Source organism: Myotis nattereri, assembly GCF_964212035.1.
Source record: "Myotis nattereri genome assembly, chromosome: 5".
NCBI lineage: Eukaryota > Metazoa > Chordata > Mammalia > Chiroptera > Vespertilionidae > Myotis > Myotis nattereri.
Window position 1 is genome coordinate 76,921,484 of NC_138080.1, and position 26,687 is coordinate 76,948,170.

The 26,687-nt window shown below is 37.8% G+C and overlaps 1 protein-coding gene across 2 annotated transcripts in view; it reads right to left on the reverse strand.

Moving 5' to 3' along the window:
* The window catches only part of CDKL3 (cyclin dependent kinase like 3), a gene marked incomplete at both ends in the record, with an annotated part of 43,105 nt that extends 16,418 nt beyond the window's left edge, over positions 1 to 26,687 (reverse strand). For both annotated transcript variants that reach the window (XM_081091096.1, XM_081091095.1), the window contains 6 exons: positions 2,568 to 2,656; positions 6,877 to 7,016; positions 9,040 to 9,152; positions 18,200 to 18,378; positions 22,425 to 22,619; positions 26,523 to 26,687. In XM_081091096.1, coding sequence (XP_080947222.1) covers positions 2,568 to 2,656; positions 6,877 to 7,016; positions 9,040 to 9,152; positions 18,200 to 18,378; positions 22,425 to 22,619; positions 26,523 to 26,687 — 881 coding nt within the window. The remainder of the gene's footprint in view (positions 1 to 2,567; positions 2,657 to 6,876; positions 7,017 to 9,039; positions 9,153 to 18,199; positions 18,379 to 22,424; positions 22,620 to 26,522) is intronic.

The window sequence follows — 26,687 nt, forward strand, 5'->3', positions numbered from 1 at the left end:
TCAACAATAAAGATTTTAAAAAACCTTTACAAAATAGACTTAGAGAAATTAGATTTCTTTTGTGATGCAAACTTTACAAATATTGCTTTTAATTTTGATAAGTATACTGTTCTTTTTAAGGAAGACTCATGTCCCTTTGTCCTTTTTGTAGTTCTTTAAAGTAATAGTATTTAAAAGATAAATTGATAAGTTTCTGAAATCTTACTCTAGAAAAATATTTTCATGCCCTAGCCGGTCTGGCTCAGTGGCCTGCAGACTGAAGGGTCCCATGTTCGATTCCAGTCAAGGGCACATGCCTGGGTTGTGGGCTCAATCCCCAGTTGGGGGCATGCAGGAAGCAGCTGATCAATGATTTTTTTCTCATTACTGATGTTTTTATCTCTCTCTCCCTCTCCATTCCTCTCTGAAGTCAATATATATATATATATATATATATATATATATATATATATATATTCATATATATATATATATATATATATATGAAGAAAAATATTTTCAGTATAAAATGTAACAGAATATCAATATTGAAGGGAGATGGTTTTAGTTTGGCCTTCTTATTTTTATTTTATACTAGGGGCCTGGTGCACGAAATTCGTGCACTGGGTGGGGGGCGGGGAGAGTGTCCCTCAGCCCAGCCTGCCCCCTCTCACATACTGGGAGCCCTCAGGCGTTGACCCCCATCACCCTCCGATCGCCTGATCGGCCCCTTGCCCAGGCCTGCCGCCTCCGCCAGAGGTGTCAGGCTTGGACAGGGGACCCCCATCTCCACCCGATCACTGGCTCTGGCCCCCGCCCAGGCCTGAGGCCTCTGGCCCAGGAATCATGCCTGGGCAGGGGACCCCCATCTCCCTCTGATGGCTTGTTCCACCCCCCGCCCAAGCCTGACGCCTCTGACCCAGGCTTCAGGCCTGGGCAAGGGGACCATCATATCCCCCCAATCCCCGGCTCCGCCCCCCACCCAGGCCTGATGTCTCAGCCAGAGGAGTTGACCCTCATCACCCTCCGATCACCAATCACCGGATCGGCCCCTTGACCAGGCCTGAGGCCTCCGGCAGAGGTGTCAGGCCTGGGCAGGGAACCCCCAGCTCCCCGTGGTTGCAGGCTCCGCCCCTGCCCAGGCCTAACGCCTCTGGCCTAGGCGTCCGGCCCGGGCAGCGGGGACCTGCAGTGGCAGCGGGGGGCGCCGCGATCATGGGCTTCGCTTTAGGCCCAGGCAAGGGACCCCTACCTCCTGGGACTGCCAGCTTCAACCGTGCCCAGCTCCCATCGCTGGCTCCACCCCTACTTCCTGCTATCACTGGCCAGGGCAGCAAAGGCGCCTATTCTCTGATCATGGCTGGGGGGCAGGGCAATGGCGGCCCCAGGGCAGCCTTTGCCCTGCCCCCCAGCTCTTAGCTCCCCCCTGGGTTTCAGATCACTGTCAGTGGCAGGGGGCTTCTTCCTGCTTTCCCTTTCGCCTCCCTGCATTGTGCCTACATATGCAAATTAGCCGCCATCTTGTTGGCAGTTAACTGCCAATCTTAGTTGGCAGTTAATTTGCATATAGCCCTGATTAGCCAATGAAAACGGTATCGCCGTACGCCAATTACCATTTTTCTCTTTTATTAGTGTAGATTTTTGTCTTCCTGACACTGGAACCCTGGGTTGGGGGGCTGGGACCCCTCACTACTCAGTGGGGACTTCCACAGCTGAGATATCCCTCCTGATTTTTATTTGCCACATGTGGATGTGGGACCAGCCCGTTCCGCGTCTCCGTCCCTTCTACCAGTCTCAATGTGGCTTCGTCTTTAAAACCCTATTCGTAGAACTTCCATTCAGCTATATTTCAGGCAGTTCTGAATGATGTTTGCTCTCTAATTTACTTGTATTTTTGACCTGGTTGTGGAAGGACTTGGGTACCACATTTACCTACGCTGCCATTTTGACAGGAAGTCCTATTGGTTGCTTCTTGTATATGCCCTGACTGGGAATTGAACCCACAACGTTGGCATATTGGGACAGTGCTCTAAGCAACTGAGCTACCCAGTCAGGGCTATTAATCTTAATTTTAATGTATATATCAGAGATGGTATCAGAACAAGAAAAAACAGACTGTTCTGAGTCAGAGCTCCAAATGGGGAAAAAATTAGAAATTACTGATTACTTATTTAATGTTATTTCTGGCCAATGATGACCATTACAAATGTTTGTAAAGAATTTAGCACACATCCTAGGATATAGTAATTGTGTAATGAATGTTAATTTAAATTATTATCTTTTAATTTTTTTCAAAATATGGAACGCTTCACGAATTTGCGTGTCATCCTTGTGCAGGGGCCATGCTAACCTTCTCTGTATCATTCCAATTTTAGTATATGTGCTGCTGAAGCGAGCACTGCAATTATTTTTATTATTATGACACCTGTAAGTCTACTATATAACTAATCAACATAGGAACTCAGTAAGTTTTCATTAAATTGAATTTTTCTGTTGTGTAACATTAACCTATGTAGCAATTACTTTCATGCTAGTAAAATTTCCTAATACAAAACACTTAGAAGTCTACATTCACTCAAAATGCTTACTTTTCAATAAATCCATCTCTAGTAAAATACTCATGATGCAAAAGATCAGCAGATGATATTCTCTCAGCAGGATCAATTTGTAAACAAGCCTAGAAAATAAAAACAAGATTCTATGGTTAAATAAGCTCTTAACAGGGCTCTATGAAACAAAAGTTCAATTTATTTGACAAGAATAAAAGTAATTAATTACCCAGAGCTAATAGCATTCTTGAAAAGATGGAATTAGACCTTAGGAATATCTGACAATGAGTTCTGACCATTTATTTTCCTAAGAAATTTGTACTTGTAAAGCATTATTACAGGTTAAATGCCCTATGATTCTAGTCAAAACAGAAGCCAGTTTATTTTGGCTGGCATTTGCAGAAATTTAATTAGGTCCTATTGACTCTCTTATCAACCTGAAAAGTACTATACATTTTAAAATTTGGTAAGAGAATAGATTTCATGTTATGTGTGTTTTACTACAATAAAAGAAATTGACTCAAAAGTGAAATTGAGTCCATTATTTACTTTATAATGTGGGAATACCTAGATCCTTAAAACTGCAACTAGCTAAACATATGTGTTTATTTTTAAAACATAATAGTAATTCATCTGCCGGAACCGGTTTGGCTCAGTGGATAGAGCATCGGCCTGCGGACTGAAAGGTCCCAGGTTCGATTCCGGTCAAGGGCATGTACCTGGGTTGCGAGCTCATCCCCAGTGGGAGATGTGCAGGAGGCAGCTGATCGGTGTTTCTCTCCCTTCGATGTTTCTAAGTCTCTATCTCTCTCCCTTCCTCTCTGTAAAAAATCAATAAAATATATTTAAAAAAAAATAGTAATTCATCAATAAAACTTACTAAGAAAAATGCTGAAAGGTTTGTGTAAGACATAGCCTATTAGAGGCAGACAAATTAGTCCTTCTATGAATAATATAATTCAGAAAATTTAAAAACATGCCCTGGTTTGGAAAATGTAACATATGATACTTTGGGAAACAAACAGGCAGTTCCTTTAAAAACTACTGGCATGGTTCAGTAGTTGAGCATCAACCTATGAACCAGGAGGTCACAGTTCAATTCCCGGTCAGGGCACACGCCCAGGTTGTGGGCTCTATCCCCAGTGTAGGGTGTGCAGGAGGGAGCCGATCAATGATTCTCTCTCATCATTGATGTTTCTCTTTCTCTCTCCCCCTCTCTCCCTCCCCCTCTCTCCCTCTCCCTCTCCCTTCCTCTCTGAAATCAATAAAAATATATATACTTTTAAAATTTTAAACATACAGCCCTGGCCTGTGTTTCTCAGTGGTTAGAGTGCCAGCCCATACACAGAAGGGTTGTGAGTTCAATTCCTAGTCAAGGGCACGTACCCACGTACCCACGTACCTGCATTGCAGGCTTGATCCCTGGCCCTGATTGAGGCATCTGCGGAAGGCAACCAATTGACCTTCCTTCCTCCTTCCTTCCTTCCTCTCTCTCTCTCCCCCCTATATCCCCACCCCACCCTGCTCCCTCCTTCCTTTCCACTCATCCCCAGGTGAGGATTAACAACAACAAAAAAAGAGACATTGTCCTAGCTCAGTGGTCGGCAAACTGCGGCTTGGGAGCCACATGTGGCTCTTTGGCCCCTTGAGTGTGGGTCTTCCACAAAATACCAAGTGCAGGCACGCACGTACAGTGCGATTGAAACTTCGTGGTCTATGCGCAGAAGTCGGTTTTTGGCCTGGGCGAGTCTATTTTGAAGAAGTACTGTTGATATTTGGCTCTGTTGACTAATGAGTTTGCCGACCACTGCAGCTGGTTTGGCTTAGTGGATAGAGCATCGGCCTGAGGACTGAAGGGTCCAGGGTTCGATTCCAGTCAAGGGCACATGCCTGGGTTGTGGGCTTGGTCCCCAGTGGGGGGGCCTGCAGGAGGCAGCCAATCAACAATTCCCTCTCATCGTTGATGTTTCTATCTCTCTCTTCATCTCCCTTCCTCTCTGAAATCAATAAAAATATATTAAAAATATATTTTAAAAAAGAGAAATTATTTCTAGTCTATTAAATCAGCAAATTTTTTTTAAAGTATAACATCTAATGCTAGATTAAGAGTGGGAATTTATATCCAAAGCTACATGAGAGAACTTGAGTATAAATCAGTAAAATCTTTCTGGAGAAAAAAAATAGCAAAGTACATAAAAAATTTTAAAAAGTATAAACCCTTCGCCCACTACTCACATTTTAGAAATTTATGCTAAACAAAAATAAAGCAAATTCAGAAAGACAGATATAAAAGATGTTCATTGTAGCATCTTTACCAATAGCGAAGGGGAAAAAACCTGAAAACAAATGTCCAAAATTGCAAGAACTAAATAAACTATGGTATTGTCATACAATGAAACACTATGCAACTACAGAAAATTGTGATGTAGTTCCAATTTGCTAACATGGTAATATGTTTATCATATTATAATGCTAAATGAAGATTAACAGGTTACATAATAGTGTGTAAAGTATGATACCTTTTAAAAAGCTTACATTTCTCTTTTTTACATAAACCAGTAACTTAGTCATTTATTATCAAGTATTATATACTGAACATAATTGTATATGCTATACTTTTATACAACTGGCATTTCAGTAAGTTTGCTTACACCAGTATCACCACAACCACATGAGTAATGAGTTGTGCTATGCTCTGGCCTTATAGTGACTACAACATCACTAGGCAACAGGAATTTTTCAGCTCCATTACAATCCTAACGGATCACCATGTATTCGGTCTGTGGTTGACCAAAATGTTATGTGGCACATGATTGTATATATGGCCCAATGTACTGCAACTCCCATGGCTAGAAACTGTTAGAGCTGAGGTTTACAGATATCGGGTCTGTAGCTAGAGGCAGCACTTAAAAAGCATAAGTTTCTAAGCATATATTTGTTGGGCAGTCTGCAAGTATCTAAACCAAAATGTTAATTGTAATATTTTCCTGGATTATGGGAGTTAGAAAAATCTTAGCTTCTCTTTTTTATCATGTGTTTTCTATTTTTCTAAAATCATTATATATATTGTGTGTAATTAAAACTATGAAATAAAAAAAGAAATCAAACTGAAAATGTAGTACACAAATCTGATCTTTAATAAATTCTAGTTCTTTCCAGGTACCAATAAAATATATTTTTTCCTTCAAGAATAGTCTTTAGATATTACATAAGTTTAAGTTTATCTAAATAACAGCAACATCAACATTTGTTGACAGCTTATTCAAGGCCCTGTGCTCAGAACATTGCCACCATTACCTCATTTAATCCTCTAGCCCAGCCGTGGGCAAACTACACAGGCTGGATCTGGCCCGTTTGAAATGAATAAAACTAAAAAAAAAAAGACCGTACCCTTTTATGTAATGATGCTTACTTTGAATTTATATTAGTTCACACAAACACTCCATCCATGCTTTTGTTCCGGCCCTCCGGTCCAGTTTAAGAACCCATTGTGGCCCTCGAGTCAAAAAGTTTGCCCACCCCTGCTCTAGCCCCAGAAAATAAATAGTTAATGTTGTTTTACAGCCCAGTAAACTGAGGCACAGAAATTAAGTGACTTGTCCAAAGTTACAGAGCTAATTAGTGATAGAGCTGGGTTTTAAATGTAGTTTATGTGATTCCAGAGTCCCTTTTTATAAACACTGCACTGTACTTGCTTTGAAATTTAGATAACCACTTTTTTTAAGGGCTATACATTAGGAATAAGATACCTTAGTTGATGCTGGGAAAGAAAATTGGCTGGATAAAAAAAAAATTAGTAGGAACAGTTACTTTTTACATTAAACTCTCTTACCTTTTGAACTTTGCAGTGAGTGTATAGGTATATTTATTACCTAGTTTAAAACAAAATTTAAATTTTAAAATAATTTAAAAGTGCTATAAAAATTTTTCCCTCCAATTCAAGTTGTATTTTGGCATTGGTGTGTCTCCAAACAATATTACAACTGCAGCAGCCAAAGCCATGTAGATACCTTAGGATACCACTGTTCACAGAATAGATCCCTAACTTGGGTATTAAAAGATGGTTATAAGTAGGGTAAGTCCTTAGAATATTTCTAGTTTATCCCTAATTATCATTAAAATTGGGATGAACTAAAAATAATAAACAGGATTATCCTAGATGGCTTTCAGTTCTAATAATCTAGGAATTTTACTTTCTCTGAGCTAAACACAAAGACAGGAATATAGAACTTTAACAGATACCATTACTTTTACGAATCCTTTTACAATTTCATTGAAGTAATATCCTAAAACTGTATTATAATGTATGCAAATTTCCCAGAAACAAGTCCTTAACCTCATAACATACATGAACTATATCTGCTAACAATCCATTTAGCTTTGGGTATTTTTTTCTTGCATTCTTGGGGTGTTGAAATTGAGGAAGGACCACCCCTGCAAAAATAGGACTCTTGGAAAAGAAATTCTGCAAGTGAGGTGTCAAATTGCCTAAAAAGAGAAAAATATATAAGAAAACACAGAAATTAGTCTAAATCAAAATAATCAAATTGCTATATGGTCTTTATTATGTTACTAAAAAGAGATAATAACAATTCCGTTATTTTAATTAATTAATTATTTTTCTTTTTGTTTTGTTTTGTTTTGTTTGTTAATACTCACCAGAGGATATTTTTTCCACCGATTTTTAGAGAGAGTAAGGAAGGGAAAGGGAGAGAGAGAGACAGACAGACAGACAGACAGGCATCGATGTGAGAAAGACACATTGATTGGTTGCTCCTGCACACGCTTCGACTGGGGATTGAACCTGCAACCCAGGCATGGTCCCTTGACTGCACATTGAACCCGAGACCCTTTGGTGTGCAGGCTGACACTCCAACCACTGAGCTACAGTGGTTTTTAAGTTGAACAAGGAACTATCTGAATATAGCATAAAAATTAAAGTTTCCCCAGTAATCTGTTGATAGCACATAGACAGTACAGAATGTCAAACAACCAGGTTTTCTTTTCACAAAATAAAATATATAATATATAATGCCATCAGGAAAAGCAAATCTAAACTTTTACATATTTCCATATGAGTATCTAAATGGCTTAACTAGCAACTGTTAATCAAAAAAGCCTTACTCAGAAAAGCTAGCATATTAAGATTATTTAGATATTGCAAAGAAAAAACAAGGCTATAGAGTAGTAGTAGAACTATAAACAGGAGTGGAGAGAGCTAATTTCTAGTTAGTACCAGTTTTGCTATACAACTAGTTCTGTGCCTTTGGGCAAATCTCCTCCCTCTCTGTGCCTTGGTTTCTTCATCTGTAAAAGACAAAATGGATCCCATCATCTCTAAGGCTCCTTCTAACATTAATCTCGGAACATTAAAAACGACACAAAAAAGGGTGATGCTTGAAGGCTCTGAACTATATCTTTAATCAATATTTATCCAGATTTCACGGTTTTTATAGTTGTTTACAGTACCTTTCTCATGATCCTGTAATTACATGTTTATGTATAGCTCCCCCACCACAAAAAGGGCTCCTCCAGCTCTTCATTCATAAATATATATACATAAAAACTTATTGAAACTCCATGAGCAAGGATATCTATCAAAATGATTGGTTAGTCAAACAGATAACCAAATAATTCAGCTTTCATCAAATATTTTTTTGAATAAGTTATTTAGCTATTTGGTTATCTACTATAGTTAAAAAAAATGTTTTCTCAGCACATAATTGACTTTCTATCTCCAAGTGCTTTTTAAAACCATCTAAATTAAATCTATTGTTTAAAAGTCTTTGAGATATGCAAATATTTCTTTATTTTAAATTTCAGAGAGAAATAGAAACATCAATGATCAGCTACCTCTTGGACGCCCCACACTGGGGATTGAATCCACAACCTGGGCATGTGCCCTCACCAGGAATCGTAACCTCGGGTTCATTGGATCAACGCTCAATCACTAAACTACACGGGCGTGGCAAGACATGCAAATATTTATAGAAGCCAAATATTTTAAGCAATTTTCAAACAAATTGAAGAAGATTCCTATTGTACTATTTTTCTTATTATCAACCATCAACATATGGCTTACCTATTTGCATCCTGGCAAAAAATATTATTTGTAATAACAGAGGAGAATTTTCTACTTTTTTTTATCAGCTCAAGGCATGCATCTGCTACAATCTATCAAAAGAATATGCTCCTCTGTTCTTATATTGAGAAAACTAAATTTGAAAATCAAGCCCTAACCGTTTGGCTCAGTGGATAGAGCGTTGGCCTGCAGACTGAAGGGTCCCAGGTTCGATTCCAGTCAAGGGCATGTACCTTGGTTGCAGGCACATCCTCAGTAGGGAGTGTGCAGGAGGCAGTTGATTGATGTTTCTAACTCTCTATCCCTCTCCCTTCCTCTCTGTAAAAAAATCAATAAAATATATTTAAAAAAAAAAGAAAATCAAGCAAATTTGATCTGGACATACTTATTTTAGGCATTTAACAGTACATTTCAATAATACCTACCTACCTACTTTTAAAACAATTTTATGAAGTAAATCCAAATCAGAGCTGCTAGGAAGAAAGGGATTTCCAGTGGCCATCTCAATGATCATACAGCCCAAAGCCCAGATATCCACAGGTCTGAAATAGATAAGAATCAATCACTTTTTCATAGAGAAATATATAAGATATCTTTTCTAAAAACAAACTTATAAAATAAAGTTAGGGACAAAGAAAATAGAGTCGATAAGTGGTATCATTTTTAAAATTCACTGTAATAGCACATGGCAACTTTAGGTTATATATTAAATATTATCACATTTTACTAATATCACTAAATAGATTATATTTAAACTGCATGAGAAGTTATGTAGCAGTCCAGATAAAAAGTAATTCTAAAATTGTTTCAGATACTTATATAAGAACATTATGAATTCGTGCATGGGTGGGGTCCGGCTGGCCCACCCCAGTGGGGGCCCATTGGGCTGGGCTGGCGAGGGGGAGGGGCCACAGGTGGTTGGCTGGCCAGCCCTGCCCCCGATTGGAGTGTTGGGTGCCGATTGGGGGCGCCGGCAGGGTTGGCTGCCAGAGTGCACCATAGCCACCAGTCATTCTGGTTGTTCTGTTCGTGCTGCCATTCCAGTCGCTGGGCTTTTATTTACTAGTATATAGATGGTTTATGAATTAGAATTGAATAAGAAAGTCATCTTGTATTTAAAAACTAAAAATCTCAATGTCACATTCAGAAAGAGATATAAATAAACACTGCAATGATCTCTATTTTTTTACTGATACAACTGATTAAAAATTGTAAGATTTGATAACTGTTGGTGAGGCTATGGAAAATAAACACTCCCATGTACTATTCTGGGAGTATAAACTTACACAATTTCTTGGAGGGAAAATTGGAAAAAGCTACCAAAATAAAAATGTACATACAGTTGACCAAATAACTTTATTCCTAGAAATTTATTTTTTAAAAAAATTTACTCGCAAGCCAGATAGCAAGGCAAATACCTTTATTTCTGCAGCTGTCTGGCTCCTGAGTATCCTTTGTGTTCTGCCAGGACCCCTGGTTTGGGTCTTGCCTTATTTCTAACAGGGTTAACAAATGTAAGGACGTTTTTTAAAAGCTGCAATAACTTACCCACATTTTATATCCTACCACTGATGAGTCCAAAAAAACACACACAACAAAACTTCAAAGAGAACATATGAGGGGTGGATAAGGCACCAGACACTGTCTATTTTACTTCCCTCCACTGCCAGATGCAAGACTCAATAGCGTAAGAAGGAGATGAAACTTAACTCAGTTCCTCAGGAAACCCACTTCCTAGTACTGCATGGCAAGCTATAAAGAAAAAAGAACAAAGCTAGGGAATGGACAAGTTGAGATTATTTAAAATGACGAGTTTAAAAATGTGATTGAGTTCAATCTCTTTACGGGGCAAACAACTGTTTTTCCTGGTGGAGTACTTTCTATGGACTCATCTCTCAGTCCTCTGGCCTGCATTTCTGCCATGACTCTATTGGCCCAAAACGTAAGTCCCATCTGCAGTTGACTGCATAGAACTTACTTTTTTGTTCTTTATATATAAAGAAGATTTGTTATTTCGCATGCATTGAAAAAAATAGAAGTTTTCAATGAAAATTTTACTAAATGGATTTGCAAATTCTGCTTTAGCAATTTACCTTTAAATATACATTCTGTGGGTTAGCGCTTATTAGGAATAAAGTGATGGCTAAAAAAATGTATTCGCACATGAAAACAAAGATAAATTATAAAAATTTCACAGCAACACTGTTTGTGGTAGAAAATATTGGAAAAAATCTAAATGTTCATCCATACAGAAATGGATATATAAAATTTTGTACAACCACACAATGAAATATTATTCAGCTGTTAAAAAGGATGATATAGGTCTATCTATGTGTGCTAATATAAAGTGATCTCTAAGATAAACTTTCAAGTGAAAAAAAAGTTCATTAAAGAAATCAAAGAAGTTATAAATAAATGGAGAGATATTTCATGTTTATATACACTGAGTGGCCAGATAATTATGACCACCTGACGTTTGTAGGCAAATTAGCCGTACACTGCATCATATGGGATATGGAAGCCGAAGGCCTGTTCGAACACTTTTGCTGTCTGCAGTTACCAAGATAAAATGTCTCCAATTCGCACAGGAACACAAGGATTGGACAGTCAAGCATTGGAAAAAAGTCATGTGGTCCGAAGAATCACGTTTCCAGTTGCATCATGCAGATGGCAGAGTGAGAATTTGGCGGAAACAGCATGAAAGCATGCACCCCACATGCATGAGTACAACCCTTCAAGCTGGTGGGGGCAGTGTTATGGTTTGGGGCAGGTTTTCCTGGCATGATTTGGGCCCTTGAATTCGTGTGGAACAACATCTGAATAGCACGACATACCTAAGTATCGTTGCTGATCAAGTTCATCCTATCATGTTGATGGCGTATCCCAATGGTGATGGTTTCTTTCAACAAGACAATGTGCCATGCCACGGTGCTTGTATTGTGCAGGAGTGGTTTCAAGAACATGAGGGAGACTTTACCTTGCTTAGGTGGCCCCCACAATCACCAGATCTCAATCCAATTGAGCATTTGTGGGATGAAGTTAAAAGGGCCATCAGGCAGCTAGTTCCACACCCATCAAATCTCACAGAACTGGACAGTGCTATTCATCAGGCATGGTGTTAGATTCCTTGCATCACCTTTCAACATCTCATGGAGTCAATGCCAAGAAGAATCGCCGCAGTATTGAAGGCAAAAGGCAGCCCAACGGAGTACTGATGGGGTGGTCATAATAATCTGGCGACTCAGTATTTATATCCCACATTCAAAGGCTGTTAAATCACGTTGTTTACCCATATCTTCAGAACAAAATCACTTCTACTGTCATGGTAAACAACCTGCTTCCCTATTTATAATGGTCTGGCCTTCTAGCAACTTCAGCGCGAAATTATAGCTAATTTGCCTACAAATGTCAGGTGGTCATAATAATCTGGCCACCCAGTGTATATGCGATTTGATAAGTATGCTATTTTGTTGTATCGACTACAAGCTTCAAAACTTTATATGTCAAATTTTCTGAAGGTGTTAACATCATAGATATTTTTTACGCTTAAAAATGTAGAATTTCATGCCAAAAAAGAGCATTTGCAGGAAGTTTTAATTCATTATTTTGAAGAAAACTGCTGCATAAGGCTTTGGGAAGCTTATGTGAACATGCTCCATCTCAAGATACTTGTGAGCGCTGGTTTAAACGCTTTAAAAGTGATGATTTCGATGTGAAAGACAAAGAACGTCCAGGTCAACCGAAAAAGTTTGAAGACCAACAGTTACAAGCATTATTGGATGCAGATGCGTGTCAAACTCAAAAACAACTTGCAGAAAGATTAAACGTTGCTCCGCAAACAATTTCCGATGGTTTACAAGCAATGGGAACGATTTTAAAGGAAGGAAAACGGGTGCCATATCAACTGAACAAAAGACAAATGGAAAACCAAAAAGTCCTTAGTAAAATGTTGCTTCAACGGCACGAAAGAAAGTCTTTTTTGCATTGAATTGTGACTGGTGATGAAAAGTGGATTTATTTTGAGAATCCCAAATGCACAAAATCATGGGTTGATACAGGTCAACCATCAACATCGACTATAAGGCCAAATCGCTTCGGAAAGAAGGCAATGCTCTGTGTTTGGTGGGATCAGGAGGGTGTGGTGTATTATGAGCTTCTAAAACCAGGTGAAACCATTAATACTGATGGCTACCGACCACAAATAATCAATTTGAACCACGCTTTGATCTTGAAATGACCAGAATGGGCCAGAAGACACGGCAAAGTAATTTTGCTTCATGAAAACGCACCACCACACACTTCAAAACACATTAAAAGATCAAATGAGCCACCTTCTGAGGATCCTTCCCCGGAGATGGGAGAATCCGTGTGCTTCCAGCTTAAGTCTGGGCTCATCTCTGCAGGGTTTGCTGCTGTTTAGCCCCAAATGCTCTGACAGTCACAAGGTGTTTTTATTTCTCCCTCTCCCTTCCTCTCTGAAATCAGTATTTTTTTTAAAAGTAATAGTAAAACTACAGTTAAAATTAATAGAGAATTTTTAAAACAGGGAAAATAAATGAAACCAAAGTCTATTTTTTGTAAAGATCAATGAAATTGACATTTAGAATGACTAGTAAAAAAAGAGAGAATACACAGATTATCAGAATCAGAAAAGAAAGTGGTAACACTACTATCAACCTTACAAAAATAAAAAAGATTATAAAAGAATACAATGAACAACTGTCCACCAACAAATCAGATAGTTAGATTAAATGGACAGTTCCTGGAAAAACACAAACTACTAAAACTGGCTTAAAAAGAAATAGACAATATAAATAAATCTCTAAGAAATGAAAAAACCGAATTAGTAACCAAGACACTACACATAAAAGCAAGCCCAGGCTCAAACGCTGAATTCTACCAATATTTAAAGAAGAATTAATTTCAATTCTTCACAAACTATTTCAAAAACAAGAGGATGGAACACTTCTCAACTCAATATTAGAGACCACTGTTATCCTGACACCAAAACTAGACAAAAATATCACTAGCAAACTACAGACTGGTATTGCTTATGACTCAAAAATTCTCAACAAAAGACTAGCAAACTGAATACAACAACATATAAAAACAATTACAGTAGGTCCTCGGGTTACATTGGATATCTGTTCCTACGGTGACGTAACGTGATTTTCGCTGTAAGTCAGAACCCACCTACATAAGCACCTACGTCACCCACATGGAGCACATACACAGCAGTAACAAAGTGAAACAGTAACAAAAATTTAAAATAAAGATAATAATTCTTGACCTTTACTTGTGGTAAATAAATAATAAAAAACATAAAGCATATATGTACATATGTACATACGTCAAAATGACAGAACTTTTTCTTTTTAATAAATAAATGGGAGGTGGCAATGTAACCATGAAACAATGAACATCAAGGCCAACATAACCCAAGGACTGCCTGTATATGCCATAATCCAGTGGGATTTATCCCAGAAACAAATGTTGGTTCAACATGCAAAAAACAAAATACACACGATCATTTCAATAGGTACAGAACAAGCATTTGACTGACACCTTTTCATGATAAAAATTCTCAACAAACTAAGAAGGGCATCTCTGAAAAACCCAGAATAACATCATACTTAATGGTAAAAGATTGGATGTTTTCCCCTAAGATTAGGAACAAGACAAGTCTATCTGCTCTCACTTCTATTTAACACTGTACTGGAGGCTCTGGCCAGGGAAATTAACCTGAAAAAGAAATAGAAGGCATCCAGACAGAAAAAGATGTAAAATTATCTCTATTCACAGATGACATGGTCTTATATATAGAAAGTCCTAAGAAATCCACAAAACAATTATTAGAACCGTATGACCCACAGTTCCAACTCCTAGGTATACACCCAAAAGTAATGAAGATACATGTCCATACTAATGGCCACAGCAATGTTATTCATAACAGCCAGAAAGCGGTAACTATAAAAACAATCATCATCTAATGAAGGAGCAAATAAAATGTGGTATATCCATAAGATGCATATTATCCTATATAATAAAGATGGAATATGCAAATTGACCATTGCTTGGCAACAAAGATGGCTGTGCTCACAGCCAATAAGGAGGAGATATGCAAATTGACGCAATGAAGATGGCAGCGGCTGGGCCGGGATGCTTGCGTCGTTGCCATGGTGACGCTCTAGGTCTCTGGGCAGTGCACGAAGGCAGAAAGGTGGCTCTGGCCAGAGCAAAGGCGGTGCTGGCAGCCAGGGGAAGGAAGGCTATTCTTGCATGAATCTTCGTTCATCGGGCCTCTAGTTCAGCCATAAAAAGAAATTAAGTCTGATACATGCTATGACACGCATGAACCTTGAAAACATTATGCTAAGTGAAAAAAAGTCTTAAAGGACCAGATATTGCATAAATTCCATTTATATTAAACATCTAGACCAAGCAAGTTCATAGAGAATGAAAGTAGATTGGTGGTTGCCAGGGCCTGGAAGGGTTGGGAGGAAATGGGGAGTGACTGCTAATGGGTACAAGGTTTCTTTTCGAGGTGACGAAAATGTTCTAAAATTGATTGTGGTAATAGTTGCACAAGTTGTAAATATACTAAAATCACTGAATTGTACACTTTATTTATTTATTTATTTTTAAATATATTTTATTGATTTTTTACAGAGAAGAAGGTAGAGGGATAGAGAGTTAGAAACATCGATGAGAGAGAAACATCGATCAGCTGCCTCCTGCACATCTCCTACTGGGGGTGTGCCCGCAACCCAGGTACATGCCCTTGCCCAGAATCGAACCTGGGACCCTTTAGTCCACAGGCCGACCCTCTATCCACTGAGCCAAACCGGTTTCGGCAGAATTGTACACTTTAAATGGGTAAATTTTATGGTATGCAAATCATATCTCAAAAAAACTGACATAAAAAAAAGGCTAGATTCCCCTGGCTGGGTAGCTCAGTTGGTTAGAGCCGTGGTTGGAAAACTGCGGCTTGCAAGCCACATGCGGCTCTTTGGCCCCTTGAGTGTGGCTCTTCCACAAAATACCACAAAATACCTCAAGCAGGCGTACACGTACAGTGCAATTGAAACTTCATGGCCCATGTGCAGAAGTCGGTATTTTGTGGAAGAACCACACTCAAGGGGCCAAAGAGCCGCATGTGGCTTGAGAGCTGCAGTTTGCTGAGCTGCAGTTTGCCGACCACTGGTCAGAGCATCATCCTGATAGGCCAATGTTGCAGGTTCAACCCCCAATGAAGGCACATACAAGAAGCAACCAATGAATGCATAAGTAAGTAGAACAACAAATCGATGTTTCTCTTACTCTCTCTCTAAAAAAAAAAAAAAAAAAAGATGCCCTGGACGGGTGGCTAAGTTGATTGGAGCATTGTCCTATACACCAAAAGGTTTCGGGTTCAATTCCCAGTCAGGGCACATATGTAGGTTCCAGGTTCCATCCCTGGGAGGCAAACAATCGATGTTTCTCTCTCACATGGATGTTTATCTCCCTCTCTCTCTCTCTCTCCCTTCTTCTATCTCTAAATTATTAAAACATATCCTTGGTTGAAGATTTAAAAAAGACTAGATTAGCCCTAACCAGTTTGGCTCAGTGGATAGAGCGTCGGCCTGTGGACTGAAAGGTCCCAGGTTCGATTCCGCCCAAGGGCATGTACCTTGGTTGCAGGCACATCCCCAATAGGAGGTGTGCAAGAGGCAGCTGATCAATGTTACTCTCTCATTGATGTTTTTTTTAACTCTCTATCCCTCTCTCTTCCTCTCTGTAAAAAATCAATAAAATATATTTTTAAAAAAATAATAAAATAATAAAAAAGTATAAAGTACAAAGAAATGTAAAGTAACTGATTATAATAAAAGTCAATATCATGGTTATTTGGGGGGAAGGGAAAGTGTTATAATTGCAATAGGGCCCATGGAAGGTCTTCTGAGTTGGCCAACAAAATTTTATTTTATTTTCTGGTATCTGTATTTTGTTTTACAATAAAAAGATTTTTAAAAACACTCATGAACAAATTTATTGTAAATGCAATGTGAATGAAGCCTCATAGAATCCAAACTTGCCATGTACAGCGGAGCAATGCTGGCTCTGTGAAGTACAGAGATTATACTTATCTGCAAGAAACTTACCTTTCAGCAAGAAATATTTTAAAGAACAATAGCTAGAGTAGAACTAGGTCATATTAAATATTAACTGGCACAAAACTTACAGACAATGTACATGAAGGTTTAGATAGGGATATGATTTGGGGGCAAGGAATAAGGACTGGGGGATGTATCAGAAAAAGAATTTAAGCTACATCGTGAAGAGAGGATAAAACTGGGACTAGATTTGATGGAAGCTACATTCACTGAGAATTTACTATATTTTAATTTTTTTTTATTCATTAAATCATTTAAACCTCAGAACAATTCCACGAAGCTGATCCTATTACTATTTGCATTATACAGATAAAGTAATTGAGGCAGAGAGATCGTTTGAGTAAGACATCAATGATACATACAGTAGAAAAGGTACTTGGGAGTGACTTCAGGTAAATGAGCTTACCTTCTGTGCTTCAGTGTCCTCTGATCTAAAATGAGGAGGACAATAGTAGCACCTTCACCATAGAATTATGAAAATTAAATTATTTAATGCATGTAAAGCATTTAGAACAGTTTCTAGCAAAAAGTAAGTACTCATTAATTTAGATATTATTGCCCCGGCTAGTGTGGCTCAGTTGGTTGTAGCATCATAACATACACCAAAAGGTGGCAAGTTTGATTCCCAGTCAGGGCACGTACCCAGGCTGTGAGTTCGATACTCATTTGGGGCATGTACAGAAGGCAACCCATCAATGTTTTTCTCTCTCTCCTCTCCTTTCCCCTCTCTCTTTCTCAAATCCATGAAGACATATTCTCAGGTGAGGATTTAAATATATATATTAGATATTACTATAAAAACAGAATAGAATAATGGTTTCTAGGAAAAGCATGCAAGAATATCCCCCTCCATTGGTTGTATTAGTTGTACAACTTGGTCCCTTTATGTTCTTCGAGATACGTTATTTGTATATTAGACTGCTGTTTCATATACTGCTTCTACTGTTTCACAATAAATTGAGACCATGCTACCTTTTGAGGCATCCAGAACAATATAATCTTAAAAAGTATTATTTGCCAATCTTTGCAAAAAGAGTGCCATATTCCAGAAAATAGGACACATGTCAGTTCCTATAGTAACACTGGCAGTGTGAGGTAAATTATTTTAAAACCTTTGTATAATGTGGAGGCTAAACATAAGCAGATAAGACAACTCTGCCAAGGATACAGTCTGAGGGATGTCTGCATAGGTCTCCTGGGATTTGGGCCACTTAGCCCCAGAGAGCAAGCATGGTAACATCAATAGCCAGCATGCAGGTGCCTATCGGACCTCTCTGTTCTATGTAGACGTATCCCTTTCTTAAACCCAATTCAGGTGCAAAAGGCGGAGGGTGTCAGTAAGATGGGTGACAAAGTCACCACAGGTATAAAAAAAAAAAAAAAGAAGAAGAAGAGATGAATGGGAAAGGCCAGGCAAGATCCTAAAATGTACATACTTTCCGTAAGAGGTATCTTTTAATACTAATTCTGGAGCTCTATACCAGCGTGTGGCCACATAGTCTGTATAAATATCCCCAGGAGCTGCTAGCATTCGTGCAAATCCGAAATCACAGAGTTTAATAATTCCTGTCTGGGATACTAAAATATTCTCAGGTTTTATATCTCGATGAATGATCTAAAAAACAAACAGAAGATGCAATACATTAAAATGAGGTTTCATTACCTAGAGAAGCTCTCAAAAATTATACAGAGAAAATCTAGCTAATTAAGGCAGTAAAGTTATTTTCTTACCCCATGCAAAGGATTAACCACACAGTGCAAAAGCTGAAGTTATATATTTTCAATTCTTGCCCCATACATTATCTCAAAATGACAGGGAGCCAAAAAAAAAACAAGTATAATACTAAAAAAGGTACATCACATTCCTAAATGGAAAAGTCATCAAAAGAACTTGAAAAAAGTTTAACTTTAACCCCATGTCACATCCCAGGTACTACCCTTTCTCTCATTTTCTTCACAGTAAATCTCTTGCTGACATCATCTCTACTCATTCTTCACTTTATGATCATTCATTCACCACTCAAAGTAATGGAATCTGTCTTCTGCTGAAATGTTCCATTAAACTGCCTGAGCCAACATCAACAACGTAATTGTTGCTAGTCCAACAGAGACCCCTCAATGCATATCTTACTTGATGTCTTAGTGTAAAAATGTTGCCAACCATTCCTTCATTCCTGATTACAGGGACCTAAAATTCTCCCAGGCTCCTTCTATCTCTATGGCAATTCTCTCTCTATCTGTCCCTTAAATGCAGGTTCTGATCTTAGGTTTTCTCTTCTCATACATCATGCTTCCTGGGAAATCTTGTGTACTTTTTTTTGAGGGGGGGGGGACCATTTTCTTTACTTGGTTATGGAGACACCATACCCTCTTGGGCTTCTTCCCAACTACTGGCTATTCCATCTCAACCTCACCTACTTTTATAACTTCAGTAACTATCCATATACAGATGATTTCCAAATTTCTTTGTCTAATTTCTATTTCTAGATATCGCTCCTGGTTTCCACAAGGAGTGGAATTCTATAAGAAGTCCCACTCAGCAAGTCCAAAACTAAATGCATCATCTCCCCCAAAGCTATTTGTTCTTAATAGTACTTGTGCTCCTGGGAAGGGAACCAACACTGACCCATGTCTCAAGCCAGAAACCAAGGTATTTTTCTTCCTTGGCTCCCATATACGCTTAACCTACCTACTCCTCTCTCTAGTTCAAGTCCCCTCAGCTCTCTCACCGAAAATTACTACACTACTAACTACTCTCCCTGGATTCATTCTGATCCCCTCCAATCCTCTGTCCACAATGAAGTCACAGTACTGCTTTAAAATCACATGTGATTATGTCACTTCTCTGTTTAACATCTTTCAAGGATTCCCCACTCCATGTGACAGATTAGTAACTCCTTAAAATGGTTTATAAAGCCTTGTAGGATTTGAACCCTACCCACCTTCTCAGCCTTCTACAACCTCTTTCTTTAAAATATATATATATATATATATATATATATATATGTGTGTGTGTGTGTGTGTGTGTGTGTGTGTGTGTGTGTGTGTATTTTATTGATTTAAGAGAGGAAGGGAGAGGGAGATAGAAATATCAATGATGAAAGAGAATCATTGATTGGCTGCCTCCTGCACGCCCCCCTACTGGGGATAGAGCCCGCAACCCAGGAATGTGTCCCTGATCAAAATCGAACCTGGGACCCTTCAGTCTGCAGGCCGATGCTCTATCCACTGAGCCAAACTGGCTAGGACTATAACCTCTTTCCCTAGAATATTAGTTTCCCAATTTTCCAGGATTTGTCTAATCTATGCATTTGTGATGTTTGTAGTAGATGTTCCTTCCATTTGTTCTCACATCATTCTGCACTTACCCATTACAGTATTTGTCAGGCTATATTATTAATTGTTTATTTACTTGTTTGTAACTCCCACCAGAGTTGTAAGCTCCATGAGGGCAAGATATATGTCTTGTTTAAGCTACATTACCAGTGCCCAGTACAGTGCGTAAAACAAGTAAGGCATTTTAAAACTTTATCAACTGAATGAAGTATGTTCTTATCACTGGAAAAGTATCATAGCACAAGTGAAAATATCTCAGTGACAGAAATCTGGGATCTATCTTTGTTTATATAACTTAATTGCTATGTTATATATTGCTATGTTTGGGGTTGGCTCTTGTTCTGTCTCCGTCTCTCTCCACAAATGGCCCAAAGAATTAACCTAGGGTAATAAGTTAGAGCCATCTTAAAGGTACCATCTATACAACTACATTCATCTATTTCCACTTCCACAACTCCTCAGGATGAATTTCAAGGCTCTGGCAAAGCTGCCGCCTGGTCACCTGTGCAATCTTATCTCCCTTTGCCTGGTCTCTGTAAGTGCACCTATTGCCACTCTCTGAAGTCCCCGGCCCAGGTGTTCCTCTATTATAGCGGCACCCCATCTGAATACATTCCCTTTGCAAGTGAAATCTTAGTTACAGTTCAAAACTGTACTTACATTAGTTTCAGCTCTTCTTCGCAGTCGTCTACTCTCAGTCTAGCCCATATTGGTTTTTTCCTTTTTCAAAAAACATTTTTAAAGTCTACAAGGCACTATAGGACTACAGATAACATGACTATTCCTGACTCTGATACAGTGCTAAACACTTTATACCTACTACCTAATTTGATCTTTATAAAAAAATTTGTGAGATACTATAGTATCATTTCACAGATAAAGAAAATGAAGCTCAGTGAAGTTAGATAACATTTCTGGGCCCACAGAGTCACGGGGCTGCCACCTTTCATTGTGCAAGTTGTGAACTGCACAAGTTTTGTGTTTATCCACAGATAAGCTGGTGGGTAAAAATCCAAGATAGACTGATAACAAAGACTGGTGCTTTTAACTTTTGCATTATACTGCCTTCCCATGGATCTAGCTGGAAAGGAAATCACAATCTGAATTCCAGTTGCTATCCCAACCATATTTTTCAAAGCAGTAAAATGTGATACACTATTAGCAAGACAGAAAATTAGAAATTAGGATATCTGAAAAAGTATGGAATATATATATGCTATGCCTATATCACTTACTAATAAAACTATTTTTGAAGCTTTTACTGTTATTTCCTGCATACAAATCTAACTTTCCAGAAAGCAGAGCTCACAGTGGGAACAAAATATCTCCTTAATACCCTGAGCTAAGGCAATGCTAAGGGCAGCACTAAGAATCAGAAGAGTTGATCTTCTTTCCTTTCTTGATTTTTTCAGGAGTTAAACATGGCTCTATATCTCTTAGCTACTTTATTTCTCCTTTCTTCCCCTAAAGGCATCCACATGAACTTGCCATTCCCCTGGCCAAGTTTCCACTTTCTACCTTCAAACCTCCCTTCATTTGAGCTAGCCTAGCTTTCAACATTTTAAAATGTACTTTCTCTAATAAAAGATGCCCCAATTGACTTTTGATTCCTCTATACCAAATTATTAATACCATACTTGGTCTGCCCTATAATTAGAAATATTGTAAGCTCACTATGTTTTCTTGGTTCTGCAACTAAGTTAGAAAGTAGTGACCTCATTTTCAGGATGTCAATATTGTACAGAAAAATAATTTTAACAACTTCATAAAAGACAGTACAATATTTATTTTATTTTGGGGGTCTGTCAATGGCTTTTTATTTATTTTTTTAAAAAAATCTTTAGCCCTAACCGGTTTGGCTCAGTGGATAGAGTGTCGGTCTGCGGACTGAAGGGTCTCAGGTTCGATTCCGGTCAAGGGCATGTACCTTGGTTGCGGGTACATCCCCAGTAGAGAATGTGCAGGAGGCAGCTGATCGATGTTTCTCTCTCATCAATTTTTCTAACTCTCTATCCCTCTCCCCTCCTCTCTGTAAAAAACCAATAAAATATATTTTCAAAAATCTTTAAAGTATTACATAGGTCCTCCTTTCCCCCCATTAACCTCTTCCAGCCAGCTCCTGTCCTCCCTCCTCCCCTAGGCCCTCACCACCCAGTGTCCTTGTCCACGGGTATGCATATGTGCATACAAGTTCATTGGTTGATCTCTTCCCTCTCACACTCCCCTGCCTTCCCTCTGAGGTTCAACAGTCAAAACAAAACAATATTTAAAGGGCACTTATCATTCATATACATTCTATAGTTTGGCTTATTCTGCAGCACTTACATTATTATTGTGAAGATATTCAATTGCTCGAATGATTTGGAAGAGGTATTTTCTAAGTCGTTTACTCTCTAGTCCATGACAATAATGTTGTAATTCATCTAATACTGTGTGGTCAATAAATTCAAATACCAAATGAATTTTCTTTTTCTGTCTAAAAACATCAATCAGATTGACCAGGTTTTCATGATGGAATTGCTATTGACAAAGAAACAGATTTTTAATAAATTATTTCATGCACAATGACTTATACATATAACAACTATATTTTAAAATAAAGCAGAAATATTCTCAGCTTCTTTTCCTCCATGCATTTCAACAGAAATTTCTCAACTGATTTGCTTACATTCCTGTTTTAAGAAAACGTTAATCTATTTCATAATTAATATTTATAGACCAAAGGGAAATGTATTGCTTTACTTCAAGTTAGCATTTGCTTGTTTTTTATTAAAGTAATTTAATGTACTATAATGCAACTTGGTATGCTGCTAAGAGATATCTTCCTATCTTTTAACTTGATTTGTGGTTAAGTTTAACATCTGAAATTTAAAAGGTCCTTATATTTTCAAATGAGCACCGAGTTCAGTGCTACTGAGTGATCTGAATGTATATAAATTACTCTTTGAGTTTAATCCTAAACTCTTGAGAGTAAAATCTGTTCCAGGGGGGGACATTATAAATTCAGCACACTGTAACAAAAGAGTATCAGAATATCTAGAAACTTTCAGATATGTGAAATACTTATTTATAGCTAGAAGGACGTTACATAAATATACAATTATTTGTGTGTACATTTTTGTTCTAGTCTATTGAGCATTATGCTATTCTATTTGAATAAAATAATAGTCTATTATTCTATTAAGCAACAAGATATCTTTTTTGGCTGATACAATAATTTTAAAATATCAAAAATGGTATGTATCAGCTTAGAAAAGAAATGACATTTTAATATTTTATGCTGCTTATTCTAACACATTGATTTAATTACAATAAACTCTGAGTATTTAACTTTTTCAAATTACCAAAAATACTTATTCATTTGGCTAAAAACTAAGGGGTATATTTTCAATATTAGATTCATTAGAAAACTATACTTTATGGAAATTATTTGCCTTTATTCTGAGGGGATATTAGCAATTTTTCTACTTATCTGTACCAGTCCTTAAAACATGACTAATAGAAAAACATGTCAAAATATAATGCCAGATGCCTTTCCTATTTTTGCTCCCAATTACCCTGGTGGGCAAGATGCCAGCAGCAACAGCATGCAGGAAGTAACAAAACAAAAAATGACTGCTTTTGGACTTTAATCTTTCAACTAAGGAAAATTATGGGTTTCCTATCCAGTCTTTATTTTAAAGGCAAAAGCAGTGAAGGGTTAATGGGAGTTAATAATCATTAGGGAAGATCCCCAGGAGTACACTCTCAAATATATCATGAAACCCCTAGAAATGTTCCATTACCCCTTTTCAAGTTGTTTGTTTTCCTTCATTACTAGACAAGTTTTATACAAATATTTGCACTAATTACTGTCATTTATTTAGTAAAATTCTAGAAGATAAAAATTTAGTTCAAATTAAGTCATTATGACTATCTTTTTAAATTAAGTATTGTTATCTAATCCAAGAAATCTCTCTTGTAGAATTAAACTAAAAATTCTATAAGAAATAAACCAATACGAATAATTAAGGTGTCTCAAAATAGTTTGCATAATAGTTGTAATAGCTGTAACATTCAAATTCATCCCTTTAAAAAAATAATCAGCTTAAATGCAATAGAGTTGAAGAAAGAACTAAAGATATTACCTAGGAAAAGGTCTTCTAATCAGATTACTCGCTTACAGTGTATAATAGTTGCCTTACAGTATTATTATGTTTTGGGTCATCAGAATAAGGACTGGTGTCTTACACAAAATTATAACATCTTTACTGACTTTAACTTTCCTTTTCATTGTCAAGAAATAGAGCAGTCCCAACAATACACAGACACCTAATATATTTCTTCAATTTTGAATTGATCCATCACACCTAATATACACTTACAAAGAAATAGGATATTACTTTGTTTTCTTCATTAAATAAAACATCTAGACTACATTGTCAAAGTCATAACCTTAAAGCATCTAGATAAATTCCAATTTATAAAGTACATATATACTTAAATCACTAGTTTTGTACTCAGTCACCAAGGGGTCTTAATGCCCCTTTCTTTACACCCAGGAGCACTTTCCCCTAGGCTGACCTGTCATACCTACACAAAACCCTATCTTCTGACCTGATCTCTCCTGATACTGTTCCTCATCTCTAAGAACCCTCTGGCCATCTTTACTTAAATGTACTCCTGTCACCTCAAATTCAACATTTCTTTCTGTTTTTTCACCTGAGGATATTTTTCCCATTGATTTTTGGGAGTGGAAGAGAGGGGGAAAGACAGAGAAAGAGAAACATCGATATGAGAGAGACACATAGATTGGTTGCCTCCCGAAAGTGCCCTGAATGGATCAAATCTGCAACTGAAGAATGTGCCCTTGACTGGAATCGAACCCGGGACCCTTCAGTCTGCAGGCTGCTGCTCTCTCCACTGAGCCAATCAAGGACAAATTCAACATTCCTAAAACTGAACTAGTTCCCAAACTATGCCTCTTGGGGTATTTCAAACTTCCATGATAGTACTCACTGAACCTCAAAGAAATCTTTGTGTCTTCTTTTGCAATATATCATGTTTTAACTTTATTTTCCATTCAAATTGTCACAATCCAGTAGAGTTCCTCGTGACATTTACCAGTATTCCTGAATTAAATTCCCTAACAGGACTCCCTATTGTTACTTTTGGAGTCCTCCAATCTTTTCTAAAAAATAGTGCCACATTTGTATTTATAGTTTCTTTATTCTGAATTCAAAACCTTTGTCCTCTTACAAATTCAAATTTTAACTCCTTAGCCCAAAAGACAAGATTGAAAAACCGCTCTGGTTGGTTTGGCTCAGTGGACAGAGCATTGGCCTGCAGACTAAAGGGTTCCAGGTTCGATTCTGGGCATGGGCACATGCCCAGGGTTTCGGGCTCAATCCCCAGTAGGGGGCAAGCAGGCAATCAATGATTCTCTCTCATCATTGATGTTTCTCTCTCTCCCTCTCCCTTCCTCTCTAAAATAAATAAAAATACATGTGTTTAAAAAAAAGAAAGACTTAAAAACCTACGTTCAATTTACCTTTCTAATTCTACCTGTATTTTGGTACAGGAAATTCTACAGGCAAATACCTTTGCTCTTTGTCCTTTCCACTTTGCTCCTTTTTTTTTTTTTTTTAATCTTCACCCGAGGATTTTTTTCCCATTGATTTTTAGAGAGAGTGGGAGAGGGAGAGAGAAACACCAATGTAAGAGAGACACATCAATTGGTTGCCTCCCACATGCTCCTAACCAGGACCAGGAGGCTACAACCGAGGTACATGCCCTGACCAGAATCGAACCTGGGACCCTTCAGTCTTCAGGCTCAAACCGTTGAGCCAAACCGGCTAGAGTTCCACTGTGCTCTTTATCTTTGTCCTGCTTTAGCCACCCTGAGCTTATGCTGTTCCACTAACCTATCATACAACAGTCTCTCCTTCTTACATAAATCCTACACATCATTTAAAGCCAGAGTCATGTCCCAATTCTTCCAAGAAACCTTCACTACCCAACAGGACTTTGTGTTAATCACTTGCCACTTCTTATGAGCCACTTTTTATTCAGTATTATATGTCCCCCTGTCTCTCTGATTAAATAATAAAAGGCCTGAAGAGCAGGTACTGTCTTTTACCTCATTATAGTCTCAGCATCTGGCACAATGTCTTGCACAAAGTACACATTTTTATATTTCAGAATAATTATTTCACAATAATCAGTGAAATTCTAGAAGATAAAAATTTAGTTCAAATTATAACTTTTGTTATATTATCCGTAAGCACATATATCTTGTATCACTATAAAATTACAAAATGTAAGACACTTGTTTTTCTATTACCTGTCTTAATACATGTGTTAACTGAAAAACTCTTTATATAATTTGTTGCCATAACTATTTCTCTCTCAACTTAAAGAGCAATTAAGGCAAAAGAAGCAAACCTTTAGAAACTTTATTTCTCTCGTTGCAATTTTGTTGACAGATTTTTCTGGTGTCTCATAAAATATCTTAATGGCCACTATCTGCCCGGTATCCTTATGTTTACACTTCATGACTGTTCCATAACTTCCTTCTCCCACTTTTCCAAGAGTTTCATACATCTCCAT